Source organism: Dermacentor silvarum, chromosome 4 (genome assembly GCF_013339745.2).
Source record: "Dermacentor silvarum isolate Dsil-2018 chromosome 4, BIME_Dsil_1.4, whole genome shotgun sequence".
NCBI classification, from domain to species: Eukaryota; Metazoa; Arthropoda; class Arachnida; order Ixodida; family Ixodidae; genus Dermacentor; species Dermacentor silvarum.
This window is the reverse complement of record NC_051157.2, coordinates 104,194,191-104,215,671: the sequence shown is the minus strand read 5'-3', so window position 1 is coordinate 104,215,671 and position 21,481 is coordinate 104,194,191. Positions and strand designations below refer to the sequence as shown.

Sequence of the window (21,481 nt, the reverse complement as noted above, 5' to 3'; positions counted from 1 at the left end):
ACATCGAAGGCATGTCTTCGAGTGTTTTGTTCAGGCGCTCTGTTAGTCCGTTTGTTTGTGGATGGTAGGCTGTTGTCTTTCGGTGACTGGTGCCACTGAGCATCAGGACGTTATCTAAAAGCGCGGCTGTGAATGCGGTGCCTCGGTCTGTTATGACGATGGTTGGTGTGCCATGTCTCAGCACAACATTCTCTATGAAAAATCGGGCCACCTCTGCTGCTGTGCCTCTCTGGATAGCTTTTGTTTCGGCGTAGCGGGTAAGATAGTGAGTTGCTAGAATAACCCGGTGGTTACCACTAGTAGAGGTAGGAAGCGGACCCAAGAGGTCCATTCCGATCTGGTCAAATGGCGTTTGCGGTACTTGAACGGGTTGTAGCAAACCGGCTGGTTTCGTTGGAGGTGACTTGCGCCGCTGACACTCTAGGCAGGTCCGAACGTGATGTTTCACGGCAACGGGCTGTCCTGGCCAATAATATCTTTGCCGCACTCTGTTCAGTGTCCGCGTATATTCTAGACGCCCAGAAGTGACCTCGTTGTGGCATGCTTCCAGTACTTCACTACGAAGAGCAGTAGGAACGACGAGCAAATAGCTTGATCCGCTCGATGAGAAGTTCATTTTGTATGGGGCTTTGTTCCTTAAGCAAAACGAAGATAATCCTCTTGCGAAAGCTTTAGGTGCTGTCCGAGTTCGTCCGTCCAAGAAATTAATCAGGTCAAGCAACTCAGGGTCGTCACGTTGTTGTTGTGCCATGGTAGGCGTGTCGAGAAGACCAAGGAATGCTGTTTCCTCTTCATCGGTCGGAGGAGCTGACTCAATGGGTGACCGAGACAGGCAGTCAGCGTCGGTATGCCGTTTCCCCGATTTGTGCAGGACCGTCATATCAAACTCTTGCAGTCTGAGGCTCCAACGTGCTAATGGCCCGGAAGGGCCTTTCAGATTTGTGAGCCAGCAAAGGGAATGATGGTCGCTGATAACATTGAAGTGGCGACCGTACAAATAAGGGCGAAATTTTGTAACCGCCCATACCACGGCGAGACACTCTTTCTCAGTTGTAGAGTAATTTGCTTCTGCGCGTGAGAGCGTTCTGCTTGCATAAGCGAGGACTCTTTCTGTGTCCTCCTGGCACTGCACAAGCACAGCTCCGAGACCAACATTGCTGGCGTTCCGTTGTGTGAAGCATTGTCGGAGCTGTCTCGTCAAAGTGGGCAAGCACAGGGGTCGTTTGTAACCGGTTCTGCAAATCATGAAATGCAGCTTGCTGTTCGTCGCCCCTTACAAACGCAACGTCATCTCTCGTGAGGCGAGTTAACGGCGACGCAATGCGAGCAAAGTCTGCAGTAAACCACCTATAATATGCGTAGAGGCCGAGAAAGCACCTGGCATGGCATGGCAAGAACTTTATTTAGGTCCAGAGAAACTAGGGCCCGAGGGCAAAAGCCCCCAGGCAAGGTCGGTGGCTCCGCCCACGTAGGCACCGGTAGGCCAAAGGCTTTCCCGATGTCGTGAGCTCTCCGGACGGCCAGGAGTTGATATTGGAGGACTTCGCTGGATATGCGTCGACTCCAGTCCTCCTCACTGTTGAAGTCCGAAGCCCTTTGGTTGGGGCACAGCCAGAACATATGATCAAATAGACACGGAGTGTGTCCACAACTTTTACATTCCGTGGGGAACTCCTGGTCAATTTTGTTAAGCACAAAAGGTGTAGGATAAGATTTAGTTTGAAGCATTCTTAATGTGACTGCCTGAGCTCTGTTCACCTTCTGATGGGGGGGAGGAAAAAACCTCCTGCCGTCCCTATAGTGTGAGGTGATTTTGTGAAAAGTGCTAAGTGGGTCTTTGTAGGAGCCGCAGTCATCCTGGAGCAGTTCCCGATCTGATGCGCGGCATGTGAGATCTCGCACAGCAGAGTGAGCTTGCTCGTTAGGATTGCAGCCATTGGGGCTGACCGAGTGGCCCTGATGAGCCGGAAACCAGACTAAGTGTGAGCTATCCGGTTGCTGGTAATTATGAGTATTAATACTGTGTATAAGTAACTTGTTTGCTTCCATTGAGACGAAGCCGGCGGAGTAGTTCCTAATAGCTGTACGGGAATCGGAGAAAATCGTGGAGCTTCCCCTCATTGTAATTGCAAGCGCTATGCTTGCTTCTTCGGCGGCATGAATTGAGCTCGTTCTTAGTGAAGCCGCGCTTATTAAAGCACTTGACAGCCTTTTTATCTGAAGTAACAGAGAACTGTGCGACAGCGGCAATTTTTTTTTAGAATCCGGGCAGACTCTAGCCTGGCTGACGACATGGCCAAGGAACTCTAGCTACTCAAAGCAAAAGTGGCATTTCTCAGGCTTTAGGGTGAGGCCGGCGGACCGTATAGACTGCATAACGGCTTCAAGCCGTTGAAGGTGCTCTTTAAACGTTGCGGAAAACACTATGACGTCGTCGAGATAGACTAAGCAGGTTTTCCGCTTCATCCCCGAAAGCACGGTATCTATAAGCCGTTGATAAGCAGCAGGTGCAGAGCACAAGCCGAAAGGCAAGACCTTAAATTCGTATAGTCCATCTGGCGCATGAAAAAAGCGGTTTTCTCACGGTCTCTCGGGTCTACTTCAATTTGCCAATACCCGCTTTTTAAGTCCCTTGAAGATAATTAACGAGCGTTTCGAAGCCTATCGAGTCAATCGTCTATGCGGGGACGCGGATACACGTCTTTTTTTGTCACCTGATTTAGCTTTCGATAATCCACACAAAAACGCAGGCTGCCGTCCTTCGTCTTTACCAAAACTACAGGTGATGTCCAGGGGCTCTTGGAAGGCTGAATCACGTCGTCTTCAAGCATTTGGTTTACCTGCTCCTGTATAGCTTCACGTTCTTTTGGGGCCACACGATAAGGGTTTTGTTGAATCGCTCTCGCTTCGTCCTCTGTGATTATGGGGTACTTGGTTAGCGGCCTTCGACCGACTCTTGACGTCGTCGCAAAGCAGTCGTGGAACTCGGCCAGTAGCGCAAGAAGTCGTTCTCGCTCGTGTTGCGGTAAAGTAGTGTTTACGTCAAGCACAGGTGCTGGGTCTTGCGCACGCGCTTCTTCTAGTACTGAAAAGCACCAACGAACATCAGCGACATCATCAAAATAGGCGACAGCCGTGCCCTTTGGTAGGTGCCGTAGCTCTGTGCTAAAATTGGTCAACAACAGGTTCGTTCGCCCATCGGTGACATTTACGATGCCTCGCGCAACGGCGATACCGTGAGTAAATAACAATAGCAACTCCTCCACAATCAAACGGTACGTCACATGCGACCGACACAAGGATACATGACCGAGGTGGGACGACCACGTCATTCTCCATTAGACGACAGGCGTTGCGTTTCGGCGATAAGCTGGGATTTAATTCCGGAGTCCTGTCAAACGTAACCAAGCGGTCTAAGATGTTGATTATGGTGTCGTATTACCGTAGAAAATCCATGCCTATGATTAAATCTTTACAGCATGTGGCAAGAACGACGAAAGTTGCCACGAAGGACGAACCCCCTATGGTGACTCTCGCCGTACAGCTTCCAGCAGGCGTGAGCAGTTGGCCGCCCGCAGTCCTTATATCAGGTCCGGTCCAGGGCGTTTTTACTTTCTTAAGGGGAACTGCTAGAGCTTGACTGATTATTGAATAATCGGCACCAGTGTCGACTAGCGCTGTCGCTTGCAGTCCATCAACTTAAACAATAATATCAGCGCTCACAATTTCCTCGGTGTTAGAGTTTGTCGGCTTCACGGCGTCCTGCGGCGGGATTATTGGGGGTGTTTCATCCTCTTGTCGGCCCGCAACCATACCCCCAGAGGTCGCCGCCGTTAGTTTCCCCGGCATGGACTGGGCGACCTTCTTCCCCGGAGGTCAGCAAAAGTACGTCCACTCGGTGTAGATGAATGAGCAGGGGACGGAGAGCGTGGCCGCCGGCCAAAATCGGTCTGGTGGTTGGGCTGAGAGTCGTCGTTCAGAGTGCGCGTTGCTGGAGCACCTTGAAAAGCAGCGTCGTCGCGGCGTAGCATGTAGTCATCACTGGTCCGTCGACCGTCAGACCAGGATTGATAAGGTCGAAATGAGGCATCTCGTACCAGCAATGGCGGGAGACATGGCCGATGCCTCCGCACAGATAGCAGAAGGGGCGCCTAGTGACAGTGCGCCATATACGTCCGTTCTTCGAATTTGCGGCCGCCTCGAAGGCTCGTCTTGTGGCGCTGACAAAAATGCAGCTGACGGCGGCTGGCGGTAGGACGGGATCGGCACAACGGGTGGATGTTCCTCTGTTGGTGATGACCATGGTGTGGCCCTCGGTGGCTGATGGTGCGACCGCATGGGCGTCATAGCTGGTTGACGTCGGACAAGGTCGGCGTAACTTAGGGGGCGCTGCTCGTGAACAGGATTGCCAGCCGAAAACGCTTGCCTAACTTCATCACGGGCGATTTCAGCGACTGATGCCATGGGTGGGCCCACTGCCGGTGTCCAGAGCTTCTGAAGTTCTTCGCGAAGAATCTCCCGAATTAGATCACGGAGCGAGTTCTGACTGGTAACGGGCATTGCGGCGGAGTTGATAGAAGTGCTGGTGGGTAAGCTATCGTACTTCCTGCCTCTTAGATGGAGTGCGCGTTCAATACCAGTGGCTTCTTTTATAAAATCAGCCATGGTACTCGGTGGGTAGCGCACAAGTCTGGCGAATAGTTCTTCTTTTACGGCACGCATAAGGTAGCGCAACTTCTTTTCCTCAGGCATGTGAGGGTCAGCTCTACAACACAGGCGGGCCATGTCCTCGGCAAACATTGCCACAGTTTCATAGGGTTTCTGGAAGCGCAACTCAATTAGTTGCTGGGCACGGTCCCATCGATCAACACTCGCAAATGTTTCAGTGAACTGATGTTGGAAATCATTCCATGTGGCGATGTTGGCTTCACGGTTCTCAAACCACGTGCGAGCACTACCGTCAAGGGAGAAATAGACGTGGGAGAGCTTTTGTTGAACAGTCCACCCATTGACCTTGGCAACACGTTCGTACTGGTCAAGCCAGTCTTCAACGTCTTCATGTGCGCCACCACGAAAGTGATCGGGAACCAGTGGTTGCAGATAAGTTACCTGGGACGGACTGTGAGTACAGCTGTCTTGTGGAACTCGTGGAATCTGTGACGGGGCTGGTGGTCGCCATTGACAGAGGAAGACAGGGCTCGAACGAGCGTTCTTGCAGAGGGTTGAGCTCGGGAGCAAGGCCTAGCAACCGCCGACTGAAGCGATGCACAGGAGTTATTGGAGATGGGCTGGATGAACGGCTTCCGGGAGGAGTCTGGATCATCTGGCGGGGTTGTGTACCCAGCACTTCCACCAGTGTCACGAGTCAACGCGAACAAGAGACGATACGTTGAACAAGACGGCGGAACAGCTTAAGAACCACCAGCACAAAGACGTATTCTTCCTCTTCGAATTACCCTGTCCTTACCTTGCACCTTGCCATTGTTTGTTGGCTTCTTAGGATATATATAGTATATGTACGCCACGCACCGTCTTCCGGAACCGAAAGCCGGCTTCCGGCTTCCGACTTCCTGTTCCACTTCGTGCTGCAGCGCATCATGAATCACGTGAGTGAAACGCCGACACAAAGCGCATTGGCATGTAGACCAAATTAGTCCCTCCTAGAATTCGCTGGTGGGGAGAAGATTGAGGCGCTGCCAAAGCCACGGGCGGTCACCAGTACGCATCTGCCTTTCGAGAATGTGGGGTTCTCTGAGCAAACCAGGTATTTGAAGATCTCGTTTAATGTCGATGGAATAATTTCGTTCCCAGATCTCGACAGTGCCTCTCAGGGTACGGGATTACACGCCAGCATAATCAGGGAATATGCGCAGGTCCACATTGAACGAAGAACACGCACGAGCGCTCGAAAGTAGGTTGAGAAAATTGTGTAACTGCGAATGTTGTATTTGGCTGCATTTGATTGGTTACTGCGGCGTCACCGCAGAGTTGCGATTTCACGCACCTCTTTGCAATCTGAGTGCCCACGCAGCGCATTATAGTTAACCCACTCGCCATGCCATTACTGGTGCTGTTTGGCCGCTGCAGAATAAGCATGATTCAAGGTAACCAAAATCGGCTGAAGAATTAAGGCGAGTACGACGCCAAGAATAGAATATCCGGTGTCCTACATCAACAGCGCTCATGCGGTCGACTATGCAGGTCATGGACTAACAGCTGTGCCTAGGTGCGCCTTGTTAGGCCTACACCGCTACAAAGCCTAGATTGAGATGGTGCAGGTGTAGAGCCGCCTCCGTGCAAAATCTAACATTTGGGATACGAGTCGATGCACGCCACAAATAACTCACAAAATTCAGCATTTTTGGCAATGGAATAAACAAAAAAGTATCAGTTTGCTGCTACTGCGAGGTTTAGCCTTCTCCAGCCAGCTGTGCAACAAAATGAATCACCCTCGTGCTCCGCTTCAACGGCTATACGGCGCTAGCGTTCCTACGGGGACTTTTGCTTTACCACACCATGGTGCGTGCACTGGTCTGAACAGAAAGAACAGTAAAAGTCAAGCTAAATCTAGCGCTAGCAAGGCCAAAAGGTTTACCAGCTTTGCGTCTGTCTCGTCGCGTGCGTCATGGTAACACCATTTCCAACATTCCTGACGCAACAGCGTAGTGACACGGCAGATATCTGTCAGGGCATCTGTTCTTTCTGCGCAGAAGCATTATCCTTGCGTGCTGCGTAATAGCAAAGTTCCGCTCCAATTTCGCTCTCTGTGTCTTCACTAAAAGCAACTAGTGAAGTGCGGTGTAATCACTCACTTGCAAAGCTCGTCACTTAACGATCTGCATTACGCTCATCGAGCAATTACCAACGCCACAAACCCCGTGTACGTCCCTAATGCAGGTCTCTCTCTAAAAACGGACATGTATCTTCCTGTGCAGTTTACATACCTCTGGTACGAGTCTCATTCATGATTTAGTTTACACGGCCGATAAAACTACTATACTTACTTAGCATAGGTATCTCCCTCTTCTTCTTTCTGGGCTTTTACATGCCAAGACCAGCAGCTATTTTCTCAACCAACTTTCGAGCCCTTCATGCGCGTTCTCCGTTCATTGTGGACCTGCGCAGCTTCCCTGATTATGCTGGCGTGTAATCGCGTACCACGAGAGGCCCTGTCGGGATCTGGGAACCAAATTATTCCGATCGATATTAACCGAGATATTTAATACCTTGCTTGCTCAGAGAAGCGCACATTCTCGAATGGCAGATGCGTATTGATGACCGCCCGTGGCCTTGACAGCGCCTGAATCTTCTCACCGCCAGTGAATTCCAGGAAGGAATAATTTGGTCTACATGCCATTGCGCTTTGTGCCGGCGTTTCACTCGCGTGATTCATGATGCGCTGCCGCATGAAGTGGAGCCAAGTAGTGCCTTTCTTTTGGAAGCACACGACCAAGACATCGTCGTCCCTGGGCTCATAGCGAAAGGCTTATCGCAGCCGTGACTCGTCGAATAAGTCACCGATCAGGATGTCTTCGGAGCGACGAATGAATTTAGGTTTATTGGTGGTCGGCTCCAAGGTGTCCCCTTTATTATCGCCCATGGCTACGCCTTGATACTCGTACCAGAGGTATGTAAACTGCACAGGAAGATACATGTCCGTTTTTAGAGAGAGACCTGCATTAGGAACGTACTCGGGGTTTGTGGCGTTGGTAGTTGCTCGATGAGCGTAATGCAGATCGTTAAGTGACGAGCTTTGCAAGTGAGTGATTACACCACACTTCACTAGTTGCTTTTAGTGAAGACATAGAGAGCGAAATTGTAGCGGAACTTTGCTATTACCTTCTAGTATATGTCTGTACAAGAACTCCTGCTTGCGTGGACGATTGCTCTACTAAGGACGCATTACTAAATTTATGTTCCAAGTTCAGACAGTTTTAATGCGTTTGCATTCTTAAAGTACATCACACACTTTTACAGCGAAAGCTGTATATGGCTAGGCGAAACGAAAAACCGTTCGACACATGTTTCGGTAAACTTCTCCATTGGCTGCGCCGTCAGTTACGTTATTGTCTACGTCGCAACCAAGCGCGCGCGCCACTGGCAGCGCCGTTAGTAACGTCGTTAGCAAACGCGTTCCCGCCATTGCCATGTTGACGCTGCCCTGCCCGCAACGCCGCCTCCTACGCTCGCCATTGTCGCATGCGTTCGATATCTCGAGTTAGCTCGGCGACGTGGCTAGCACAATGCGCCCGCCATTTGCGATTGCGTTCCACTAGAAACACAAACATGTAACCAATAATTGAGAAATGCTTCAATACAGCGTCGGGATTAACCCACTGCTAAACACCGGGGCCCCACGTTTCAGGTTCACTGGTTAACCATCTGTACGGAGTGCTTGGGTGTTAATTTTTAACAATCTATATATATCTATATATATATATATATATATATATATATATATATCATGTATGTATCTATGTATCTATGCATGTTTCTATCTAACCGTTTTCCCGCCTACGTGGGTCACTGGGTAGTTCATGGTTAAATGGGTAGCGCATCGAGCTACTGTGCTAAATTAAAATGGTTAGAAACCAACCGTCCAACCAGCTTTGCTCACTGAGTATGTGGCAATGTGTGCGTACGCGGCGCTCTTCAACGAACGTCTTCAATGAACGCTTTTCAACGACGAGATGCGATTCAGACGAGGCGCGCAATCAACGCTATCCCGATGTTAGATATGCGCCACGTATTCTGGTTACCTTATAAGTACACGTTATGGCGTCTCCTCGCAAGGTACGACTCACTGCTGAAGAAGCGAATCGTAGAGCTACGTGCGCGGCTACAACCAGGCATCATCGGGCTCAGCAGACTGCTGTGCAGAGAGCATTACAAGCCGCAGCTCGCCGTCGACGCCGGCCCGACAGTTCCAATCGTTCTCGTCAAAATCGAGGCGAAGACACTTTGCCTCGAAGACCTTGTTGTGCGTGGTGCCGAAATTGGAGCTACTCTTGCGCCGCTCAACAAGCTTATGCTGTGGCTGTGCTGCGTGTACCGCGCAGGCCTGTGGCTTTTAAACAGATCGAAGCAGAGACGCAGCGTTAAACAGCAATTGTGGAGGCCATAGTTAGAGAAGGTTCTCGAGAGACGTGCGTGAGATGTGCTCGGATGTGCTTGAAAATCGTCCATCTGGAGTAAAAATAGGCTGAGTCCACATTTCTTTGGTTACAAAGTTTCCAGTGCATGCATGCCCACAGAGGCACTTCGCTGCGAAGATGGCAATGCTGTCGGCTCTAAGATAATCGATGGTTCCAGATTTGGTGAGAATGTCATCAGTTCCATAAAATATTCCAGGGCTCCGAGTAGATCCCAGTTACGCTTGCCCGCTGATTGAGGTATAATGCGAGACTCCAAGCCGAGCCGCCCTTCATGCAGCAGTCCACTCTACGTTCAGATTGAAAGTGGTGAGAGATTAAACTTCCCAAATCTACTAACCTTTGTTCGCAGCATACCCCAGTCAGCCCTTCCGCAGTCTAAAGCGCATGATTTTACTCAAAACTGATCCGGATGCTGATAAGGATACAGTGCGCATGACCAATACTGAAGAACCCAAAGTCAGTGTTTTGTGTCAGGACATAAAGACTTCCCGGATTTTCACAATTGTAGCTTCAACTGCGTTTGTGTCTTGCAAGCATTAGTATAAAGCAATACGAAAGCAAGCCTGAAGCGATTTAAAGGGAAGTAATTCAAACTGTGCCCGTTGAGATGGCATACTGGCTAACGTGCACTATTAAACGCGGCAAGCACTTAAGAAACCACACGTTATTATTTAGCATTATATCGTATGGCAAAAAAAATAGGTTCAAATATTGGTAAACAAAAGTACAAGGAAGCTACCGAGAGTGAGGAATGGTTAACCTTCGTATTGTTTGCCTTACTTCTACACCTGCATGCCAAGTTTTTCTTTTACTGCTTTCTTTTTTCCCTGGCCTTCTTTCACGGGTGCAACTATGATAGTGCTTGATTAAAATGAAATGACGGTGCGAGCGCACGTGAAATAACCCAAACAGGAAGCGTCAACTGCTCCCTATATGGTCACTGCCGGTCGGTTACTATGACGTGGCCCTGATAGGACCTATTACGCTCGTGGTCTTCTTTGTTTTTTTTTTTTTTTTTTTGCTGTCTCTGTTTTATTTAACGAGGTCATGTTTTGTACAAACACCATTATTTCTTTGGTATAGAAGTCAACTAACGTTTGCTATAGTTACCGCAGACAGGCGGAAAGCATTCACAGCTTTTTCAGGCTTTCACGCCGGCGTCTTCGACCAGTTTAGTCGATCTGCGTTCGAACCCCCCTAAAAACGTACATCTACATACCGCCTTGCAGGTAGAAACCGTCAGCCGTTTACGCTGAAGTGCATCGACCGGTGCGCTGCTAGCTGACTGTCTGGCGAAGCCGCCCTGAGTAAGCAAGTGAACTGGAGCTGTTCTTTCCTAAGCAGGTTTTCACAACGTTTGAGACACCTCAAGATAGTACACTTTTTGTAAGTTCACGTCGGATTTTCACTTTTCATATCGTTTTTTTTTTTAGATTGCCTGTGGGGAAGTAAAAACCCACGTCAAAGAATTCAGTGCTGCGACAATGTCATTTTGAGAAATATACTATTAATTATAAAATGAGAGTTAACTATCCGCAAAATTCATTCGGATTCAGGTGCCACCAGTTGTGTCCTGTCTACGCAACCTGAGCGCTACGACAACCAGAGCTCAACTCATCCTTCGGTTTCCTTGTTCACATACAGCTGGGGTGTTGAAATGACCTTATTATGAAATCTATGAACAGTTGGGAGCGCGTTTGTATATCCAGAAAGAAGAACAACACAAGGCCGCAAAATTCTGATTTCGGCCCCCTTTGACGAAGCTCCAAAAATCTGAGGGCAGATCAAGCTCACAGCTCCACGCGATACCATACGGAAATTCCCCCGAACAGTAGTTTCCGGAGCTTCAAACGTGGCTGTAATCTACTGGCGTTTAGTGCGCAAGAACCTTTGTAAACCTTACGTGATCAAGGTGATACCTTACGATTTTTCTACAAACTGAGACATACCTTGGTGATTCTCTCCGCTTTAAATGATCGATCATTTAGAGCGTATTGAATTATATCTTTCTTTCTTTTTGCGGAGATACAATCGCATCGTCATACTTAATTTTAAATGCAGAGCATTTCTTTAACTCACATGTAGCGTGCGCCGACCGTCCGCAACAGCTCGAGCACAGGTGCGCCCTCTCCCCCACTCCTCCTCTCCCGCATCACGCTTGCACCACATGTGCAGCGCGCGAAGCGTCGTAGTTGAGTCGCGCTCCGGAAAATAATAACAACTTTACGTTACCTACCACCACCACCACACCAACAACACCAACACCACGGAACCCCACTATGCTCTGCATTTACACGTGTCCCTCGCGCGGGGGTATTCGGCGGAGTTTTTTTTTTAAATTATTTTATGTATTCGCGAGTCTTCGCAAAAACGTTCCGGGCCTAACCGTGCTCCAGCACTCACTGAAAGGGGACTTTTCTTTACTGCCCCAAGTTTGATTCAAATTATTCCTTCTATTACCTCAAAAAAAAAAAAAAAGGCTTGTAAACTTGTTCTTTTTGCTTTCTTTTGGCCCACGGTTGGTGATGTGGGTCGATGGTTGACTAAGGTTTATAATGACAGTGACAATATGAACACCTGGAAGAGCATTCATATAGACCTGCTAAAATTAGGCTTGACGCTGTAACATGTTCTTGTAAGAGAACTTTCTGCACAGATACCCTGCGCTACTGCGTCTGAGAAGAACAATGGCCGCCAGCAATGCGGACTGCTCGACGCAAACCAGCGATAATGCTTCGAGGCTTCGCCGCGTTGAAGGCATCTTGATCACTGACCGGTTCAACGAGTTTAGGGTTCGATCAGCGATGCAGTACGAGCCGAGGGCCGGCGACGTGTTCGTCGTGGGCTTCCCGAAGACGGGCACAACTTGGTTGCACTACACGGTGCGCCGCCTGCTCAATAAAGACGACGAGACGCCGCTGGAGAGCGCTGCCGCGTGCGCGCCCGGTGTTTCGATCCTCGAAATCGCCGGTGCCGGGAATGTCGAGTCAATGCGCAGACCTGGCGCTGTCATCAAGACGCACTTGCCCTGCGACAGCGTGCGCTTCTCGGAAAAGGCCAGGTATATGCATGTCTGTCGTATAAGATACTGTTGCTTACTCTAAATGGGAAGGGCCTGCAGCCCTAAGAAAATAGAAAGAGAGATTAAGGCAGGGCGGCTATGCCGATTGCTTGGATGAAGCCTAGGAGTCTCCGTGCACAGGCGTCGGTGCTCGTCCAACTGATTTTATTTTTTTTTATTTTTTGCCTTCGGGCAATTTGTAGAAAGCAGTCATTTGTAACACAATCGTAGGTGTAAATGATTGACTACAACGTGACGATAACTGGCGCAAAAAGAACATAATCGCGGTGTCCAAGGCCGATATAACGTAGTGATGCCTTCCACCCGATTCTAAACCACTCTTATTATCCCCCGTTTACGGTAGACTTAACTTTATTGATTAAGGGGGCAGGGCGTTGCTCTGACCACTGGCGAAGCGCGGAGAGGAATGGCGTCAGAAAAGACACTGTTACAATATTGCGGCCCAAGAACATATTTGTACCTGTACAAATACGGTACAAATAGTATTGTACATACTATTTATGTTTCTGCTCCTCCAAGCAGTAACAAGCTACGGTTAATATAACCCATTTTATAGACATGTATAATAATATGATCCAGTGTCATACGCACGTAAATAGAAACGAAACTGTACTTGACATTTTAGGCTCAACGGTTTTGTTTCACAATCCTGGCTTTAGAGACGATCATACCAGTCCTAAATCTTCCGATGGATGGTCAGGTGCCACTGAAAAAGTGTATACGAGGTCTGTTAGAAAAGTACCCAACCTTACTTTTTTTTTGCGAACACCTGATGGATATGAAACAAGCGCGCTTGCATCAGCCGACCTTGAACCTTCGTGCGCATGCGCGAATTTTTTCCCTCCTGCCGATAGCGTCAGTCGCTGGGACGCAGCGTTTGAGTGAGGTAGTGCGCAGTGATCTCGTCGGTTTTGTAGCGTTAGCTACACTGGCCTAGCCAAGCCCGTTTCGCGCGGCACATCAAGAGCCGTGCTGCGCATGCGCAAGGATCAGTGATGTCACACGGCTTGCGCACCAGAGCCGCCGGAGCCGGCACCTCTCGCGCACTCCGCCGCCGCCGCGCGCGACTCACCGCCGCCGGTCTGCGCATTCCAGAGGAGTGACGTCGTAGCCGTGGTAGACGCACTGGCGCCGGCGCGCGCTCGCTGTGCAGTCGCCGTCTGACACTGCGCTGGAGCCGCTGCGCTTCTGACTGGCGTTTGCCAGTGTGGTATAGCCATGGAGAAGGAGAGCGCAAATGCTGCTCAACAGCGCAGAAGAACGGAGAAGCTTGACTCATCGGATCCCGAAGTAGTTGCCTGGCAATTAGCGGTTGAGCGTAGGAGGAATGAACAGAAGAAGGCTAAACGTGCTGCGGAGACACTGGAGCAAAGGGACGAACGTCTAGCAAAGCGGCGTCGCCAGGAGGCTGATCGACATGCCCGACCACCCCTGCAGCAACAACAAAACGCCGTCGATGACGTCAAGGCTCGCCGATCGACTGAATATATTGTGAAACTCAGCGAAAGCGCCAGTGCGACTCGGACCTTCAGCTGAACCTTTGCTAACGCTACGTATATCCTGGCAGAGCCGAGCTAAGCCACTGCAACTATTTTTTTTTATTGCAAGGAAAATGACGGAGCGACTGGAGCAGCGATACTGCTTCAAATTTTGCCAGAAACTGGACTACAGCCAAGTGGAAACCATTCGGAAGATCCAGACGGTTTTCGGTGATGATGTTAGGAGCAGCACACGGATTAAGGAGTGGTACAGCCGGTTTAAAGACGGCCGCACATTGGTGGAGAGCGAGCCACGCTCCGGTAGGCCATCAACATGCCGAAATGACCCGGTCATTGCCGAAGTGAACGCCGTGGTGATGCTCGACCACCGTGTGACTATCCGATAAATTGCGGAAGAGGTGGGCGTCAGCACTTTTTCTGCACATTCCATTATGACCGAAGATTTGGCCATGAAGAGAGTTGCGGCGAAATTCATGCCGAAGCTGCTCATGGTGGAGCAAAACCAACTTTGTGTTGAAGTCTCACAGGACATGCTGTATTCCACAAACAGTGACCCCGACTTCATGAGCACTATAATCACTAGTGAAGAGTCTTGGGTGTACGGGTACGACCCGGAAACGAAATCCCCGCCGTCGCAGTGGAAGCATTCCACGTCACCAAGACCAAAGAAGGCCCGCCAAGTGCGCGGCAACCTCAAGATGATGCTGACTGCTTTCTTTGACTCCCACGGTGTGGTACACCACGAGTACGCACCACGGGGTCAAACAATCACCAAAGAGTACTACAGGGATGTCCTCCGTCGGCTACGTGATGCTGTGCGGCGCAAGAGACCGGAGTTGTGGTCAACAGGAAATTGGCGCATCCATCACGACAATGTTCCTGCACATTCCTCGCACTTGATTCAGACTTTTTGGGCGAAAACCCAGACTCCTGTAGTTCAACAGGCTCCTTACTCTCCTGATATGGCCCCCTGCGACTTCTGGCTGTTTCCCAAAACCAACAGGCCATTGAAAGGAGCGCAATTTCAGATAAGAGAGGACATTATGGCGGCAATGACAGCTGAGCTAAACTCCAATCCGAAAGAGGCCTTCTCGGAATGCTTCCAACAATGGCAGCACTCCTGGGAGAAGTGTGTGGAGTCCTAAGGAGACTACTTTGAGGGTGATTAGGTTTCCAACGCTCCAGTTATGGAAGTTTTTTTCTTCGGCCAAAGGTCGGATACTTTTCTAACAGACCTAGTATGCTTTCGTGCAGTCACACCAAGCTGCTGCTTTCTTCCCTTGCAAAACCAGATGATATGCTTCGCACATCACTTTGAGAGCTGTGCTTGTTCAGAGATTATAAACATTGCAGCACACTAAATATTCGAAGAATAATTCTTATGCAAATGTTCGAATTGCATTTCTGCCATCGCTGTGGCATCGTTCCTTTGCTCACAACATAACCAGGAATAAGATAGTTATTGTCTGCATTAAATAAGGGGCGAACTCAATTATCTCGCTCTAACCGAAGAGGTAAAAAGTGTGGAGGCCAGCAAAAGTGAGGAGGAGGATAATAGAAAAACGGAGCCGGAACAACGCCTCCTAGATAGCGCAAGGCCTGTGCACTTCGATACATGACGTCATGCTACCTTGTCCGACTGCGATATAATGTAATGGGTATGCTCCCTAGTATGCTGCGGGAATTTTGGCGTCACCGTTTTCGTCACGTCGGACTTGCCAATGGGAATTTCGGTCGAAGTAGCATGATGTCATAAAGTAGAGTGCACAGGCCTGCTATCTAGGACGCGTTGGCACGAAGTGCAGGGGCGGGGGAGGAGATAGAAAGGCGACTTATTGGTTAGCGCAGGCATCAGTAGCCACGCGCGGTGTGTCGTCCCTGAGATAACGTGAGGCCTGTGCCGCATTCGCCGTGCGCGCGGTGCGGACCACCAGACATCTCGGGCGTGGCAGTGTGATATCTGTTTTCACCGTACTATTATTTTCATGTAGTTATTTCTCAGTGCGAGAACTGCCTTTGCATCAAAGTTACTTGAACGTTATTACCAGAGGCTATACTGAACGAGTCTCCTCTACTCAGATTTCTCTCACAATGTTTGCTGTTAAGTGCGGGATGGCTTGGAGATGGACAGCAGGGTCACGTAGAAAAGCTATCACTTACATTGACAATTTTTTGCGATGGTTTCTTCCAAACATTTCACACCACTTAGCTCCCACGCTGTTATTCAACTGCGCACTTTCTGTGCTCTGCAAAGCTAGCCTTCATACTTTCATTTTCAGATACATCTACGTGCTGCGTAACCCGTACGACACCTGTGTGTCGTTCTACCACCATTTACGAACGGGGGATTCGGATTTCAGCGACCTGAACTTTGACGAATTCTTCGAGCTGTTCATCGAAGGCTATGTTTACCCGAGCGACTACTTTGACCATTTGACATCCTGGCTGGCGCAAAGGTCAAAGGCCAACTTTCTCTTCATCGCGTACGAGGACATAAAAAGAGATCCCCGCTCCAGCATCTTGAGGATTGCGGCCTTTCTCGACAAAAGGCTGGAAATGACTCTGAGCAAGGACGAGGCAGTGCTGGACGCCTTCTTACAGGTAGGCAGTGCCTCCATCGAGGCAGCAACAAATCACGAACATTCACACTGTTGAATTTCGACAGAGATCGCTGTCATTGACACAGTACTTGCCTTTTCTGCATATATTTTGTGTATTTATCATTAGGTTCCAACATTACGCCGACGTCGTGAAACAAGGCAAGAGGATTAGTCGAGTTAACAGAGCATTGTCTTATCACTCTTACGTTCCGGCGGAATAAAAAGCACGGTGTACAGTCCTTGTCGAAAGTTTGTAATGTCCTGCGTACTATCAGGCATAAACGCTTGATATCACGAAACATTCTAACACACAAACTTTCTTGACAAAGCGGCCTTGGAGTCGAATTATCAAATATTTGTTTTCTTTGACGATATTAATTTCTCATTGCGGCCACTTCCACTAATATTACACTGATCTTCACTTTCAAGTTTGGCTGGTGCCTTGCCTGACTTACCACTAATGTGTATCATTTGCTATCAGAGCACGACCGCTAATTTCTTTTCTCTGCACTCTGTGGCCGATTTTACCTGTCGAAGCTAGGCATACTGAAGCTGATGTAACGTGAAATGCTTTTTCGTCACTTCCCTTCTATTAGACGACCTCCGCTGATGTCATGAAAGCGATCTTCCGCGACGCCTACGCGGCCAGACAGCGAGACATGGCCAGCGGCTGCAGCCATTCCAAGTCAGCAAACCACAACCAAATAACCAGCCCATGTGAGCCGGATGAAAGAGCCAGTGGCAGAAACATCGTCAGGAAAGCAGTTGTCGGAGACTGGAAGAATTACTTCTCGGCGTCTCAGACTGAACGCATGAAGGCCAAAATGGCATCAAAGACTGTCGCACTCAAACAATTACTCGATGTTCTGTGGAAGAACGCCGACTTGCCATAGACAGCTGATGCTGCGCACACGCAATGTGCGTGCAGCGTGATTGCAGCACTTGCATTGATTTGCAAGCATCAAGTTTGAGAATAAATTTACACTAAGTCGAGTTCTGCTGTCAATGTCTTGCATTGAACGCATATTGTGTTGTTATGACCACCCGATTTTTTTATTTCTATTTTTTTTTGTCTAGTGAATGGTAGCGTGTTCCTCCGACGATAGGGTGGATTTCTGAAGTATATGGAAATTATTTGCATGGGAAATTGCATTGTTCTGGCAGGGGTAGGCTATTAAAAAGGTGTACAAATGGGCTATTGTTTATTTACTTTATATCACATGTAACAATTGATTTAAGACAAGCACCACTTTCGAGACATCTGTCGCATAATCAATTAGCAATGACGAATGGCATTCCAGATCGTCCTGAACTACTAGAGAAAAGCTATAGGAAAACTATTAACTATAACGCCAATTTATTATTTTTATTGCATTTCTTTTTATTTCTGACGGCGACTGTCCAGGAGCCCTGAACTAAAGGCAGCAACCTACCTTACGTGGTCCCGGGCACATGTCGACACGCATGTCATACAAAACAACAGTCAAAACGACATACACCAGCAGTAAGCAGCGACATACATCGAAATGGCATATCAATGCCTAAAACACCTTTTTGCTAAGAGTAACGTAATTATAGAGGAAAAGGCACCTAATTGTGAGCATAATAACAAGTAACATAAGAAAACATTCCTGAGTTTGCCGGCATAACAGTAAGTGCATTTTTGCAAAGTTTTAACCACTTGGGCCATCTGGGCATCATGGGATAAGTGAAGAATAAGCGGTAAATTGCTCAGAAACACTGCAATGGCATACTGTGTCTGCTGCGATCCGTACTGCGATCTAATATGAGGTGTAATAAAATCTGAAGTTCTAAAGTTGTAATCCACTTGATTTACAAACCGATTGTTTAATAGCTGCAGGGTCAGAGCACACCTGTTTATGAATAGCTAATGCAAGTTCAAGTTTTATAAGATTGATTCGGGATAACACTTAAGCTCTAATCAAATAAATCAAAGCGTGATCAGGTCGTTGTAGCACAACATTACTTGAATTGCATGTTTCTGCAGCATGTGTAACATTACGGTATGTTACGGGAAGAAGCGTTGGTATTTTTAAATAGCTATTTAATGGCTGAGCCCAAGCACGCCCAAGAACGTTACTCCCAAACCATCCTCGTTCTCTTTCAGAACAGAATCCGAGCCCTCCTCTTCCAACATTACACACTGTTACAATATGAAAGTTACGCGGTGAAGCAGAAAATCCATAAAATAGGCAATACTGCAAACAGGACTGTGTAAGCGATTAGCAACGCGTGATTTGAAGACATGGTGGCAGGTAATTTTTATATGTACAAGAGACCTGAGAACTTTACATGGATGAACGTAGGGCCACCACTATTGTATTCCCGCTAAGATTCTCATTAAAAACAGCCCTAAGAAACTTCTGCGATGAGACGCACTCTAGAGCGCTGTCATTATATTTCCGGTTAAAAGACATGAATGTTTTTGTCTTCCCTATTAAAATTATACTTTCTTTTACGAACATTCAAGTGATCTTGTTCGGGTTTATTCGTGCTGATAGTTGCGCGAGCCAGGCTTTGCGTTTTCTTTCCAAGCTATATGACTGTTTTCCCCTATGAAAAATACGTTTGTGTCGTCTCCATATTGAATGGCTTGCTGTGAATGTTATTGAAGTCATTTACGTCAAGCAGAAATAAGACTGCTCCCAGAATCTAACCTTGTGGTACACCGTAGGTAATGAAATGTGTATGCCAACTCCACCAAAGACCCCAGTTTTAATGAATGCACTGAAAGCACTTTGTCCGCAGTACTTCCATATCACGTCACGATATCAGTGTTTTCTTCAAAGACGTAAGCCAAGTCCATCAGAAATTTAATTTTGGGTAGTTTACTGAGGCAATCATGCGCATATCTTATACAAGTTTGTGACCCACTCCTATAGAAAGCTCCTCCAGGAAATGTTAAATGTTTCAGTTTCCGTGTGAGAGTGTGTTTATATTGTTACGTGAAAGCAGAGTAGGTGAACTATTTACATGGTGTATTTACAAAGGGTAGCAAACACTGGCCAAAATGAAACCCAGCCAACATCAAAACAAGGCATGTCGTCGTCCTCAGAGCAGCCAGCGACCGCTAATGGGTACGCCTCACTAAATCCGATTGTCTACATCATCGTCATCGAATAGCACGTAACATGACCCCCGCGGCAGCAGCGCCGAGCCGGCGCTACTAAGGATCGGGAACAAAGGCAGGACGGTAATCTTTAAGTCTCAAAACGTGGACGACGTCCGTGGGCAGCGGACCAGAAGATGTTGTGAGACTGGCGAAAACAATCTCGTACGTGACGTCAGTCACTTGTCGAAGGACGCGGTATAGGCCCATGTAGCGAGGAAGGAGTTTTTCACGAAGGTCCACACGTCGGCAGGCGTCCAAAGCAGCACGAGGGCACCCGGAGCAAAACGTTCGTCGTGGTGTCGCTTGTCGTAAAGGCGCTTCTGATTGGCTTGAGGAGCTGCAAGTCTACTACGGGCTATCTGCCACGCGTAATCAGCCCGGGCAATGGCGTCGCGTGCATATTCACTAGTCGAAGTTGCAGGAGAAGGAAGGAAGGTGTCCAACGGTAAAATTGGTTCACCTCCGAACAAAAGGTAAAATGGAGAGAATCCAGCAGTGTCGTGGTGGGAGGAATTGTATACGAACGTGACGTAAGGTAGTGAAAGGTCCCAATTACAGAACTGCACGGGTAAATGTTTTCAGCCCGGGCCCGGCCCGGGCCCATTTTTACGTTGGGTTGCCCGCCCAAGCCCGACCAAAAGGTTTACGCGAGACTCGGGCCCGCCCCGGGCCCGGAAATAATCTACGTTACCCACCTGGCCCGGCCCGCCACCCCTTTACCTTAGGCCCGAGCCCGGCGCGAGCCCGGTATGAAACCAGCCCGAACCCGGCCCGAGACCGAAAAAGATCACCGAGCCGCAATAAAAAAATCAAATAAAGAAGAGATTGAAAGGAATTTATCCTTGAGGCATAAATACATGTCATATGCAATTATGGAGACCATTTGAGCCGTCTGAACGCAAATACCAGCGCGCGAAGTATTACGAATGACCCTGCATAGCCAGCAGTTTCCAACGGAGCGACCTTGATGCGTCCAATCCACTTCTATCGCAGCGTCGCCACAGTGTTTTTCCACGTCAGGCACCTCACTGCAAAGCATGCGCCGCCCCAGCCGCTCGTCCCACTCGACCGTATTCTAGCACACTATAGCCAAAGCGCAGCCACGACCGGTCGTTAGCGCAGTGCATCGATGGAGTAAATGGAGAAAGAAAGATTCTCGTTCCTCCGTGGTACAGCGTAATGCGATGCTGCTAGGCGGCCGCTTGAGAACATGCGTGCAATCATGGATGGACGCAATGCCATATTTCAGCCGCGTCACGAATTATCTTACCAGTCATCGTTTTACCAATTCGCCTTTGACGAATCCGCGAGCCGCGAACGCGCTTGCACCGCGCTCAGAGCGTTAATTACATTGATTTATGTAAGGAATACAATGGCATCGTTTGGTTTGAGGTGACTACGGTCTTTCTGGAATTTGTTCAAACATCGCAATATACGACGGAAGAAGAAAAGGGAAGTACACAGGAGTAGCACTGCTAGCTTCCAGCTGCGCTGGGGCAATATGTTTTTCGTAGTCGAGACGCGCGAGGATAACTCGCTGCACGTTACATGCACACCACCAGAAAGTCCGAGCCCCACCCGGGCCCGCGTCAAAATACCCGAGCCCGGCCCGGGCCCGGGTCAAAAAGCACATGCCGTGCCCGAGCCCATGAACAAACTGCCCTACCCGGCCCGGCCCAGCTCGTGGGCCGGACCGGGCCCGGGCTTTCGGGTAAGCCCGAGCCCTTGCAGTGCTCTAGTCCCAATCACGGTGGTCAGTCGTCACGTACTTGGAAAGCATACCTGTTAAAGTCCGATTCAAGCACTCGGTGAGCCCGTTCGTTTGGGGATGGTATGACGTGGTGACATTATGCTGTGTGCAACAGCAGCGCAGGATATCGTCGATGACTTTTGACATGAAGGTACGGCTTCGGTCATTCAGCTATGACGGGGCGCACCGTGGACTAACATGACGTCACGGAGGAGAAGGTCCGCCACGTCTGTAGCAGAGTTGGTCACCAGTGCTCGCGTCA

At 49.0% G+C, this 21,481-nt stretch overlaps 1 protein-coding gene across 6 annotated transcripts in view; it reads left to right on the top strand.

The window, feature by feature from the left end:
• LOC119450459 (sulfotransferase 1C2) overlaps positions 1–17,364 on the top strand; it is a 233,226-nt gene extending 215,862 nt beyond the window's left edge. For 5 of the 6 annotated variants that reach the window (XM_049665891.1, XM_049665889.1, XM_049665890.1 and 2 more), the window contains exons 6-7: positions 16,193–16,337; positions 16,933–17,364. In XM_049665891.1, coding sequence (XP_049521848.1) covers positions 16,193–16,337; positions 16,933–17,229 — 442 coding nt within the window. In that variant the 3' untranslated portion in view covers positions 17,230–17,364. Of the gene's footprint in view, positions 1–16,015; positions 16,338–16,932 lie in introns of all 6 variants that reach the window. The other variant, XM_049665888.1, reaches the window with a different exon arrangement.
• Positions 17,365–21,481: the final 4,117 nt, after the last annotated feature.